The 12767-nt window shown below is 37.3% G+C and overlaps 1 long non-coding RNA gene, 1 pseudogene and 3 gene segments (V, D, J or C); 2 read left to right on the top strand and 3 right to left on the bottom strand.

Annotated features, from left to right (window-relative positions):
• Positions 1-1347: 1347 nt before the first annotated feature.
• LOC127359552 (Ig kappa-b4 chain C region-like) lies at positions 1348-3149 on the bottom strand. The segment is given in 3 exon segments: positions 1348-1851; positions 3014-3084; positions 3121-3149. Coding segments are annotated over 3 exon segments (429 nt in total).
• A 172-nt stretch (positions 3150-3321) lies between these two features.
• LOC127359568 (uncharacterized) lies at positions 3322-5087 on the bottom strand. Its single transcript, XR_007882657.1, has 2 exons — positions 4859-5087; positions 3322-4582 (listed from the first exon to the last, which is right to left on the bottom strand). It is a non-coding gene; the product is annotated as an uncharacterized LOC127359568 (long non-coding RNA).
• Positions 5088-5213: 126 nt separating this feature from the next.
• Positions 5214-6047, top strand: LOC127359565 (Ig kappa chain V region 3368-like; annotated as a pseudogene).
• A 1877-nt stretch (positions 6048-7924) lies between these two features.
• Positions 7925-8642, top strand: LOC127359559 (Ig kappa chain V region 120-like). The segment is given in 2 exon segments: positions 7925-8058; positions 8166-8642. Coding segments are annotated over 2 exon segments (414 nt in total).
• A 1130-nt stretch (positions 8643-9772) lies between these two features.
• LOC127359567 (Ig kappa-b4 chain C region-like) lies at positions 9773-10261 on the bottom strand. The segment is given in 1 exon segment: positions 9773-10261. A coding segment is annotated over 1 exon segment (255 nt).
• Between the last annotated feature and the right edge of the window lie 2506 nt (positions 10262-12767).

Raw genomic sequence — 12767 nt, 5'->3', positions numbered from 1 at the left:
CAAAGCATACTGAAGATGAGAGTGCTTTTCATTATGCCCAACAGTGTGTAGTTGGTTAGACAAACATCTGGTAATATGAATGAAGTGTGTGCCGTTTGGTGCAAAAGTTTGATTTTGATAAAGCTATATGTAGTTTTGGTTGCAGTGCTTCATTTTGCAGGATATATGAGGGATTTTGCAGTTTGGGTGTGTGGTTTTGGGAAAAGTGTTTAGTATTTTGATAAAACCAGCCTAGTTTGCAAAATTGTGTTTTAGCAATTAGAAAAAACTGTAATAAATGCTTATCAGCTGTTTCAATATATATTTTGAACTTCTTTTGTTGCAGAAGTAGAGGCTTCATGGAATATTTAAGGTTTTGATCATAAGGTCTTTATTTCTGACATGTTGTGTGTAAGCATTTGTAAATAACACAAAAAACATCCATAGTTTTGATATTGGGTGAGCTTGTACGTACAGAAAAAATTAGCATTGTAGAAATGGGTCAATAGACTGCATATTCTGTGGAAACAACATGAATTGTGTTAATTGTATGGTATGAACAGACCAATGTGGGGCTAACTGTGTTTAGAGTTTTGAAAATGTGACTACAGATTGGGCAAAAAGATGTTAGCAATTGAAAAAAACTGTAATGTTATTATTACACCTGTGCTTTACCTGCTTTGATCAGTCAAAATGTATGTAATAGAATATTTATTTTTATTTCTTAGTATTTAAATTTAATTTGAAATTCATATTTAAGCCAGTTTAGTTTTCAACAAACTTACATACACTACATAATTTGAATGACCTTGTGTTTATATGAAAATACGCAATTTATGTTATAATTTGAATACAAACTGCTGACAGTGATCCTGTGATGACATAATATGTTGATAATATCCGATTTTATCTTTCAAATACAATGCTTTCTTCCCAGAGTTTGCAGTTTCCTCAGATTCATTTTACTTTCTGTAAACTTGTGAAACCATTTTAATATTAAAGTTTCTACCAATGACACACTTCATTAATAAGACAAATACAACATCTTCCTTAATATTTTATCGATCAGCTTTGTTCCTAAAAAATAAATTCATGATTAATGTAATAAGGAAGTTTATGTAATCACAAATGCTTTAAAGAATCTGGAGTAAAGAATAAAATTACTTTAATAATGTCTCTGTCACAATGACTTCTCATTAAGGATTATCTCATTACTTTTATGTTTTCTAAAAATCGAGAACAGATATTAAACATTTCTACGTTGTAGTCTTTCTCAGGACATTACCTAAAATTGAATTCAATGTTTTTGGATTTAACAGAACTATTAAGTCTGCAACATCAGTTTACAGTAACACACATGACAACAAATTATTTGATGAACTGGTCTTTATTGTGTTGAAATAATCAAAAAAACAAATTTATTCAATGAAACATGTAATCAGAGAGTGAGAGAAGGTAAAGAAAGATTTAGACAGATAATCAGAGGGTGCAGACTGAGAGCAGTAGCAGAGTAAAACCAGTAGCAGAGTCCCAGTGAGTCAGGTCAGAACTGGGAACACTGGTCTCTCCTCAGTGTCTCTGAGAGCGGAGTCTGGGAGCCCTGGGTGGCCTCACAGGTCACAGAGCCCACCTTCCTCCAGTGGTCTGCAGAGAGCCTCAGGGTGCTGCTCCAGCTGTAGTAGCCGTCCTTCAGCACCCCGGGGCTCCTGCTCTCCTCCCAGCTGCTGCTGCTGCTGCTGCTGCCGTCCACCTTCCAGGACAGACTCCAGTCTGAGGGGAAGCCCTTGTTGGCCAGACACATGAGCGTGGCCTTCCCCTGCTGCAGCTCCTTACTGGAGGGGGGCAGCACCGTCAGGGTGGGACGGACATCACCTAGGAGACACCAATCAGCTTAGAGGACAGGGACCACACAGCTGTCAATCAGCCAGCAGACACTTGGACACCTTTACTGTGTGAGAGTTGATTTTCTCCTTTAAGGAGTTTCTGTCAGATGGTTTTTCTGCTCCACCAGTCACTCACTCACACATTGTTTCACTTCCCTTTAAGAAGCCTCTCATGCATATCAGCACAGAGAGAATCATCATACAGAATGAGCTGAAATATATCAAACTACACTGGAAATAAAATATCAAAAACTGTATCATCAAAATCATCCAAAACCTGAACTATACATTACTTTAAAGTATTTAGTGGAAACATGAACAAACACAGAAAATGAACTGACTACAATCAAATGTTCTTCATGTGGATTTCAATCATTATTACCAAACTGTAACTTTAAAACAATATCTAACACTATTAAGAGATTTTGAATGTTTAATCATCTTTATCTTCACTATGTTCAATTTGACTATAATAATTTTACCTGAATTAATTTAAAAACAGTTATTTCTGATATCAAAAAGTAAAAGTGAATCTTAAAAATGAAACATTTGTACAACAAGTTTAGCAGTTTTATCTTTTCTACACTTCAAGCTGTTTGAATTTCAGTTTGACAGGAATGTGTAAAGAACAAAGAGTTAGTCCCCATGATGAAGGAGGACAAGTACAAATATGAATACTTCAAGTGTTTAAATTAAAACAAACTATATCTGTCTGCTTCAGACATACAAAAACTGCATTTAAAACATTACTTTACAATATTGTATTTAGTATTTGTACGGAAACTTACTTTCAACATCCTGTCTGGTTCCTCCACCAAAAGTCAACCACAGTGATACAAACGCCGTACAAAAACCTCTCACTGTAGAGAGACACAGCTCTCTGACTTTGACACACTGAACTAAACCTACAAACCCTCAAGATGAAGCTTTACCATTAAAGTTGGAAATAATGATTCATATTCTGTCTTGATATTTTAAATTGACTTCAATGAGGTTTTGAATTTATATTCCTGATGCAAAGTTTGTCTCTGAGTGTAAAATATTTCTGCAGAAGATATACATTAATATGAAAAATCAAGAATTCTTCCTGAAATATATATAAAAACACAAATATGTCCTGAAATGATAAAAAAATTAAAGATTTGACTTACTTCCAACATCCAGTCTGGTTCCTCCACCAAAAGTCCACCACAGTGATACAAACTCATTGAGCCGCCGTACAAAAACCTCTCACTGTAGAGAGACACGGCTCTCTGACTTTGACACAAACAAAATCAGCAAGCGCATTCCCAGTTTACCCAGTTCATCTAATAACTGGTTAAAGTGTCTAAAAAATAAACTATGAATATATATTTAATCTTTTTTTTGTGAAATAAGCTTTATTAATTCGTCTTTCATTGGAACAATGAAAAAAGATATTTCTAAGTAAAAGTCTCCAATAAATGATGACAAATGTAAATAATGATCATAAACATATGTTTATTGTATATTATGATGAATATAAAATAAATAATAGATAATATATTTGTTTAAATGTGTCCCACAGTGATGTTGATCTGTGTGGTAGTGAATTAGGGGGAATCCACTAAATATTCTGGAAGAAAATGTGTCCATCAAACTGAAAGCAAAGCCTCATACAAATGAGCACTGACACATTCCTAATCAATACTCTGATAAAGTGATTGATCCGTTGATAAACAGCATCATGAGAGGAATCCAAGTCCCTGTTGGAGTCAGTCAGAGCATTTCCATAGAGAGCCACTTTGCATCAGCAGCACCATGCTCCAGTGCTCTGGGAGAGTTTATAGTCCTGAGAGTTGAACACTGGATGACTGACAGCTGTCCTTCATGACAACAGAAGACACAGAAATCCTCCTCATCAAAAACATGACTTTGATCTCCATCCTCATCTGGACTCTCCTCTGCTGCTGCTTCACAGGTAAAGTCCAGAGAATCAAACTCCTCTCCTCTATGAACATCCGTCCCTCTGAAATGAAGCCCACAAAACCATGACGCTGCTTTATGTTTTTGTCTCTGTATCCTCAGAGTCCAGAGGCCAGTACACAGTGACTCAGTCTGGAGCAGTGAGCTCTGCTCTGGGAGGCTCAGTCACCATCACATGTAGGACCAGTCCTAAGGTTTATACTTGGAGCAGCTACCACTATTTAGCTTGGTACCAACAGAGAGATGGAGAAACTCCTAAACTGCTCATTTATGCTGCTAGCACTCGAGCATCAGGGATTCCAGGTCGTTTTACAGGCAGTGGATCAAACTCTGACTTCACTCTGACCATCAGTGGAGTCCAGACTGAAGATGCAGCAGTTTACTACTGTCAGAGTTTTCACTATATCAACAGTCAGCATGTGTTCACACAGTGAAAAAGCGTCGTACAAAAACCTCCCTCAGTCAGACTGAACAGAAACTGAACTGACTGCTGCAGCTGGAAGCTACTGCAGAGACTGATACACTTCACTGAGGACACACACACACACACACACACACACACACACACACACACACACACACACACACACACACACACACACACAATAAACATTTATTAAAATTGACAAAAGAATAATCTCACAGTAAATCGAATTACATTCTCCATCACAGCTTCTTTCAAAATCCCATGTTCCCAGGGAGAATGAATGAGAAAATTCTTGATTTTGACCTTTGACCTCTGATTTATACTGGAGTACAGATTCTTCAACTTCATCCTGTCATTAAATAATAAAAGGACACCAATCAGAAATCTTCATTACCAAAGATTGACCAAACAAACCCGTAGGCCTACATCCCCATTTCACTCAGTATTGATTGAATAGACTTTTGTTTATTAAAGAAAATCTCATTATGACTGGAATCCTAACATTAGAATACCTCTATGATATAATTATATCTGCATACAGTATATTTCAATATAATTATCTTTAACTGCATAAAACATGCAAAAATACATTTTCTCTAACACTGTATAAAGGTGAATTCTTTACCTTGAAAACAATTTTAAAAAATATTTGTGGAACATCCATCCACTAACTGGAACTGTAAATCATATCACATGAGCTTCTTCAGCGGATGGAGTCTCCCGGTTGTCATTCAATTGTAGTTGTTCGAATTCCCATTTCTGTGAGCATTTTTAGAACTTCTTGTACATGTTGGCTTCTATTCCATCACAACTGGGTGAACTCTATCTGCTGAGGAAGACCATGTAGTTAAATCAAAAGCTCCAAAACAGCTACTGAGAAATGGTTTTGATTGTTACCCATAAACTATCAGTTGGAACTTTTCAGTCAACATCTACCAGAAATCCTGAAAGTGCAACATAAAGACCTTCAGAATACTCACATTACTGCTCACAGCTGTAACTACAAGATGTTTCAATATCCTCTACAGGTAAATATGTAAATATGTAGTACAATGCTCTCAGCACTGAGGGGGAAACACCATGATATGTTGAGGACAGCTACAGTTCACTGACTCTGTGTGTTTGCATATGTGTCCTTCCTCTCTGCTCCCAGCCGTTAAGAGGCCAGTGTTGATCAGTGGCTGTCCAGGCCTTTCAGAGCCACTGACACGCCGGCAGCACAATGAGGATGTCACTGACTCTACTGCTGGCCACCCTGGGGCTCCTTGTTCAGGGTGAGACTCTCTTCTGAAAACTTTGCTTCAGGATGCAACCAGGTTCACCACAATGATGTTCTGCTATGATGGAGAAACACTGAAACAAGCAGCATTTACCTTCTTCCATCTATTCTCCATGTTAAAGAAATGATACTCTTCTGTTTGGATGTTGATCATCTTTCTCCAAACTGGATTTGTCTCAATAACCCTTCTCCTCTTTTTCATGTTTTCCAGATTCATCAGGAGAAATCATCCTGACTCAGTCTCCTAAAGCTCAGTCTGTTGTTCCAGGACAGACTGTCTCTATCAGATGTAAAGCCAGTTCAGGTGTTAGCAATGATTTGCAGTGGTACCTTCAGAAACTTGGAGAAGCTCCTAAACTCCTCATTTATAAGGCTCAGTCCCGTCAGTCTGGAGTTTCAGAGCGTTTCAGTGGGAGTCAGTTCTGGAACTGACTTCACTTTGACCATCAGTGGAGTTCAGACTGAAGATGCAGGAGTTTATTACTGTCAGCAGGATTACAGCAGACCATTCACACAGTGAAAAAGTGTCATACAAAAACCTCCCTCAGCTGAGAGGAACTGATCTGAATCAACAGCTGCATGGAAACTAAATGGCAACAAGATACAACTAAAACATACCTCATAATTACATGTAGTTCTAATAATGTGGCATTTAAAATAATCAATCACATTTTCATTTTTTTTCGCACGTTATTTTTTTTTAGGCAAAGATAAATGTTTTAACCTTTGCATTTGATACAACTGATGTCAAGTCTCTCATCAGACAGGTTTATACAGATATGTTAGTTACTGTAATTATATCTAGAGATATAAAATTAATATTTTCCCACAATGCATTGTACATCTACAGTAGCTGAACACAGTTTACAGAGTAACAAACTCTCTTTATATATGTGTAGCACCCCAACACTCAGTAAATGCCTATGTTAAAGGAACTCACCTTGGACTTGAATGATGGGGTGTTTGAGTTCGATTCATTAAGGTAGCTACCACGAAGGTTTACCTGTTTTGTGTGCAACTTTTTATAGCCTAATACTTTATGAATAACCAACAACACTGTTAGACTAAGCAGTGGCTCTATTCACACATACTGTACACTATTTTAAATAACTGACCCCAGACAACTCTTTCAAATAAATGAAATAATATTTTACTAACCAGTGGTTTGCAGTGTAACACAAATAATATTTACTTTGTTAGTTAAGAAGAAACAAAAATGAAATATCACAATTACCCAAATTAGACTTCTTTAAAATAAAAATATTATAGTTGAAATACTAAATTGTAAACAAAATACCCTTTACCAAAATTGGCAAAACACTGTAGAAAATCAGACACTTGTAATAAGCAAAATAGATTTGGCAATATCAAAATACTATTCAAAACTTAAATTATCTCAGGTCTCTAACATTCCTAGTTCTTACCACTTTAATATGATTTATCTGTACTCATCAGACTCAGATCAAATGCTACTTAACTAAACTCTAAACAAAACAGTGGGCCCACACACACACACACACACACACACACACTGTATATAACTAATATAATGTTAATAATGTAAATATCTTTCATATTGTGTATTGTCTGAATATTTCGACTTATTGTGTTGTATTTTGATGCTTTTGCTTTGGCAAAAACTTTCATGCCAATAAAGCCCATTTTGAATTGAATTTGAATTGAATTGAGAGCAGTTTGGTAGTCAGCCCATGCATGTTCAGCCTGTATATTTTAGATTGCTTTTCATTCCAGTTTTGCAGGTTTGACCAAGTCTTCAGCAGATGAGGTTAAATATCTCCAATCACATGTTTGAGAGAGATTTAGCTGTCTAGATTTAACTAGAAAGAGTTTCCAACATATGTCAGCATTTTTTTTATAAACATTAATATGTTGTTGTGCACATACACATTATACACAAAAAGTGTCCAGTATGGGGAAACCCAATGAAACAGCATGTGTGCACATTTTTCACTCATGCTATGTTATTTATTATTTTTAGCTATTTTTCCCAGATTGTATTAACTATCAACAATGATATGAAAATCTTATTCTGACATTGGTTATAATCCTGCACATGTGGAAATATGGAATAAGACATCTATTGTTGGTAAACAGGGATCCATGAAAAATTATTTGATCTAAAGATAGAAAATATCTTTTGATTGATGTATAGCATTTACAGCATTGGCATTATTGGGACAATGAAAATGTCATAATCTGAAGTTCAAATTTGTTCAAATTTGTTAAATTGGTGGAATGATAGAAAGTGCAGATTTAAGGCTGTAGCAAGGTAAAAACGGAAGCAGAGTCCCAGTGAGTCCGGTCAGTACTGAGAACATGGTCTCTCATACATTTCCATAGAGAGCCACTTTGCATCAGCAGCACCATGCTCCAGTGCTCTGGGAGAGTTTATAGTCCTGAGAGTTGAACACTGGATGACTGACAGCTGTCCTTCATGACAACAGAAGACACAGAAATCCTCCTCATCAAAAACATGACTTTGATCTCCGTCCTCATCTGGACTCTCCTCTGCTGCTGCTTCACAGGTAAAGTCCAGAGAATCAAACTCCTCTCCTCTATGAACATCCGTCCCTCTGAAATGAAGCCCACAAAACCATGACGCTGCTTTATGTTTTTGTCTCTGTATCCTCAGAGTCCAGAGGCCAGTACACAGTGACTCAGTCTGGAGCAGTGAGCTCTGCTCTGGGAGGCTCCGTCACCATCACATGTAGGACCAGTCAGAATGTTCATGGTGGGAGCTATTTACACTGGTACCAACAGAGAGATGGAGAAACTCCTAAACTCCTCATTTATATAACTAGCACTCGAGCATCAGGGATTCCAGGTCGTTTTACAGGCAGTGGATCAAACTCTGACTTCACTCTGACCATCAGTGGAGTCCAGACTGAAGATGCAGCAGTTTACTACTGTCAGAGTGAACATTACATCAACAGTCAGTATGTGTTCACACAGTGAAAAAGCGTCGTACAAAAACCTCCCTCAGTCAGACTGAACAGAAACTGAACTGACTGCTGCAGCTGGAAGCTACTGCAGAGACTGATACACTTCACTGAGGACACACACACACACACACACACACACACACACACACACACACACACACACACACACACACGACACACCAGAAAAAAAAAAAAAACCTATCCCCAATAAAAAAAACAAAAAAAAGATTAACTGGAGACATAACAAGACAAAAGTGACCTACGTGATATAAATATATCAACATAAAAATACATTTTCTTTTATATGCAACTAAAATACCACACAAAGACATTGAGACTGAAAGTTATTGGTTGACGTTGGAAATACCCAGACAATCTCTGTACAACATCCATCCACTAACTGTTGTGGAGCTTTCAATCATATCACTTCAATTCAATTCAAGAGAGAGACACACAGACACAAACACACACAGAAAATATATTTAACTTAACTTTTATAAAATTCAGTCGACTCAAATCATATCCCCAGAATATAGAAATCCTCTCATGTGGTTCCAGTTCCTGAGATAACTGATCATAAACAAGTTCAGGAGTACAGTTGTCCTCATATCACTTGTTATGAAGATTTCTGAAAAGATCACTAAGTAAGTGGCCACAGTACTGGCTCACCTGAAGGCTGTGTCTTCTCCCTTTTACCTTTTAGCACCGACAGCTGCAGAAGCTGTGAGGAGGGCAGCTACTTTATCAGATTCTCAGATGATACTGCTCTGCTGTCTCTGCTTCAGGGTTCAGGACAGGACCACAGCTCTGCTCTTCACAGTTTAGTGAAGTGGTGAGATGACAATATTTCAGACTTGATTTGTTGAATTTAGACACATCAGAAATAACATCAGCAACAGTGAGCTGCTGCCTTAAATTACCCTCTCAAAGATAAATAAAGTTATATTGACTGATGGACTGATAACACGTGTAAATAAATATTACAATATGAATTTAATTTCAATGTTGACTACACATCAATATCCTTTTAATCCACTGTTCTTTCCATTCTTACATTAAACCCTGTCTGTGTTTGTCAGAAAATCTATCAGCATCTCACACATCTGTTCATTCACACCAACAAAAAATTACTTTGTATGCCATTAATATCCTATTATACATTACAAAACTATCATCTTCCCTTCTTTTAGTTATTCATCTGATTTTACAAATAATCCATAAAACACTTGTGAATTAAATGGAACTACAATGACAGTAACGTCTGTTAATTTTACAATAACAGAAATGAAACGACTGATTCGATGAGCTGGTCTTTATTGTGATGAAAAAATTGAAATTACAAACAGAAAAACATCATCGATGACACACATATTTATAGAGTGAGTGAGGAAAGACAGAGAGAGACAGAGTTGCAGAGTGCAGACTGAGAGCAGAGTAAAACCAGTATCAGAGTCCCAGTGAGTCAGGTCAGAACTGGGAACACTGGTCTCTCCTCAGTGTCTCTGAGAGCGGAGTCTGGGAGCCCTGGGTGGCCTCACAGGTCACAGAGCCCACCTTCCTCCAGTGGTCTGCAGAGAGCCTCAGGGTGCTGCTCCAGCTGTAGTGGCCGTCCTTCAGCACCCCGGGGCTCCTGCTCTCCTCCCAGCTGCTGCTGCTGCTGCTGCCGTCCACCTTCCAGGACAGACTCCAGTCTGAGGGGAAGCCCTTGTTGGCCAGACACATGAGCGTGGCCTTCCCCTGCTGCAGCTCCTCACTGGAGGGGGCAGCACCGTCAGGGTGGGACGGACATCACCTAGGAGACACCAATCAGCTTAGAGGACAGGGACCACACAGCTGTCAATCAAGCAGCAGACACTTGGACACCTTTACTGTGTGAGAGTTGATTTTCTCCTTTAAGGAGTTTCTGTCAGATGGTTTTTCTGCTCCACCAGTCACTCACTCACACATTGTTTCACTTCCCTTTAAGAAGCCTCTCATGCATATCAGCACAGAGAGAATCATCATACAGAATGAGCTGAAATATATCAAACTACACTGGAAATAAAATATCAAAAACTGTATCATCAAAATCATCCAAAACCTGAACTATACATTACTTTAAAGTATTTAGTGGAAACATGAACAAACACAGAAAATGAACTGACTACAATCAAATGTTCTTCATGTGGATTTCAATCATTATAGCCAAACTCTTCAACAGATTTTAAACTTGAAGCAATCTATGACGAAATGAAGAGATTTTGAAGATTTTCAAATTATAAGCTTTATCTTCACTCTGTACGATTTTATTTTAATAACTCAATCTCAACTAATTCAAAAACAGCTATTACAAATGTGGAAAAATAAAAGCAAATCTTTAAAGACATTTATAAAACAGTTTGCAGTTTTATCTTTTCTACACTTTGGGCTGTTTGAATTTCAGTTTAACAGGAATGTTTAAAGAGATGTTTAGAAAAGCTGCTCTGAATTAGCCTCGATCATAAATGAGGAGAAATACGTAAATAAATCCATATTGAAATTAAAACAAGATATATTTATCAGCCTCAAGCAACCTAAAACTGAATATAAAACATTACTTTACAATATTGTATTTAGTACTTGTGTAGAAACTTACTACCAACATCCAGTCTGGTTCCTCCACCAAAAGTCCACCACAGTGATACAAACTCATTGAGCCGCCGTACAAAAACCTCTCACTGTAGAGAGACACGGCTCTCTGACTTTGACACAAACAAACTCAACAAAAGTATTCTTTTGTAAAACCTTGTCATGTGACAAGATAACAATCACCAGAAACTTCCAAGATGTATTTATATATTTGTAACATAAGATAAGAAAAGATAAGATGTACCTTTATTGATCCCCTGTAGAAGAAATTCAAACTAGAAAATTCCTAAAGCAATTTTGATTGTGCCTTGCTCTGGCCCGTGACACTGGCCCATACATTACTGACACTGCCGAGTAGTTTACAGTACAATGAGGGGAGACACCTGTGTTTAATTCGGCGTCCGCGTGATCCACTAACAACCACGTATTTTAATGACAAATCTTGTTTTTTCCATCTATTGCCACGGTCTCCTCCCACTGAAATAGTGAGGCCGGTAACGAGTTGATGCGACAAAGTCGGCCAAAAAGTTGGTATTTATGTATTATGTTGATGCCGAATTAACAAGAAGACTGTTGACATATGATGAGTTTTTTCTTGTGTTTCTACAGTTATGTGCTTTTATGTAAGCGCAAATAATTGTTAATATATGGTATTTCTTAAATGGAGTTTGGCATAATATTGTCCTGGGATAATGCAGGAAGCGTCATGGTTTAATTAAAATTGCTAAAGTAACTAAATAAGTAATAACCACAATGGTCGGAATAATAAGTATGTAGTTATAATAATAATAATGATAATAATAGTAATAATAATAAAAACAATAATAAGTAATGCTATCAATAATATGAATAACAATATTTATATTAATAAATAATACATAATTAAGAAAGAAAACTATTCTTACTGTGCAGTCATAGGCAGTTACAACAGTCTGAGTGTCTTCTTCCTCACAAAATAAATCTAACTTGATGTTTCATTACATTACTAAATCTGTATTACTTGTGTCATGTGTAACAAGTTGAAATAGATGGCTAATTAAGAATTTCAGTGTCTTTTGTGACGTTTAATTAGCACAGTAATCTTTTGTCCTCTCTAGCTAGCGAGTGCTAGCACATTCATACCTTGTTCTGTGTAGCTAGCTGGCGCTAGAACATTAGTAGCTTGTCCTCTCTAGCAAGCTAAGCATATTAATTAATTAGCTAGCCTTCTAATACCTTCTTCTACCTACTGATTCTCTTTAGCTAGCTAGAGCTAGCACACATAAACACAGTAACCAAAGCTAGCGCTAGCTGCGTGCTAATCGCTAGCAAAGCGCTAATCGCTAGCTAAGTGCTAGCTTTGGTTAATGTGTTTAATTGTATTATGCTCCTGAAGGAGTGCTAATGTAAATTAAGGAACAGCTCATAGTAGGGTAAAATATTTAAGGTGTATTGTTCTTATTTTGTGTAAATATTAAAATCATTCAGCTTTAAATTGTTTGCTTGTTAGCCACCTGCTAATTATCTTTAGCTAGGTAGCTACCTAGCTTATTAATGTCTTGTCATTCTCTGTAGCTAGCTGTGTGTGTGTGTGTGTGTGTGTGTGTGTGTGTGAGCAGGCTTTGGTTGTCATGGCAATCAGGGGAGCCCACAGCAGCTGCGCACGCTCACTCTCTGTCTCTAACTCCTCAGAGAGACAGAAACAT

Source organism: Dicentrarchus labrax, unplaced genomic scaffold, assembly GCF_905237075.1.
Source record: "Dicentrarchus labrax unplaced genomic scaffold, dlabrax2021, whole genome shotgun sequence".
NCBI lineage: Eukaryota > Metazoa > Chordata > Actinopteri > Moronidae > Dicentrarchus > Dicentrarchus labrax.
The sequence above is the reverse complement of the archived record's forward strand: the minus strand, read 5'-3'. Positions and strand labels throughout refer to the sequence as shown.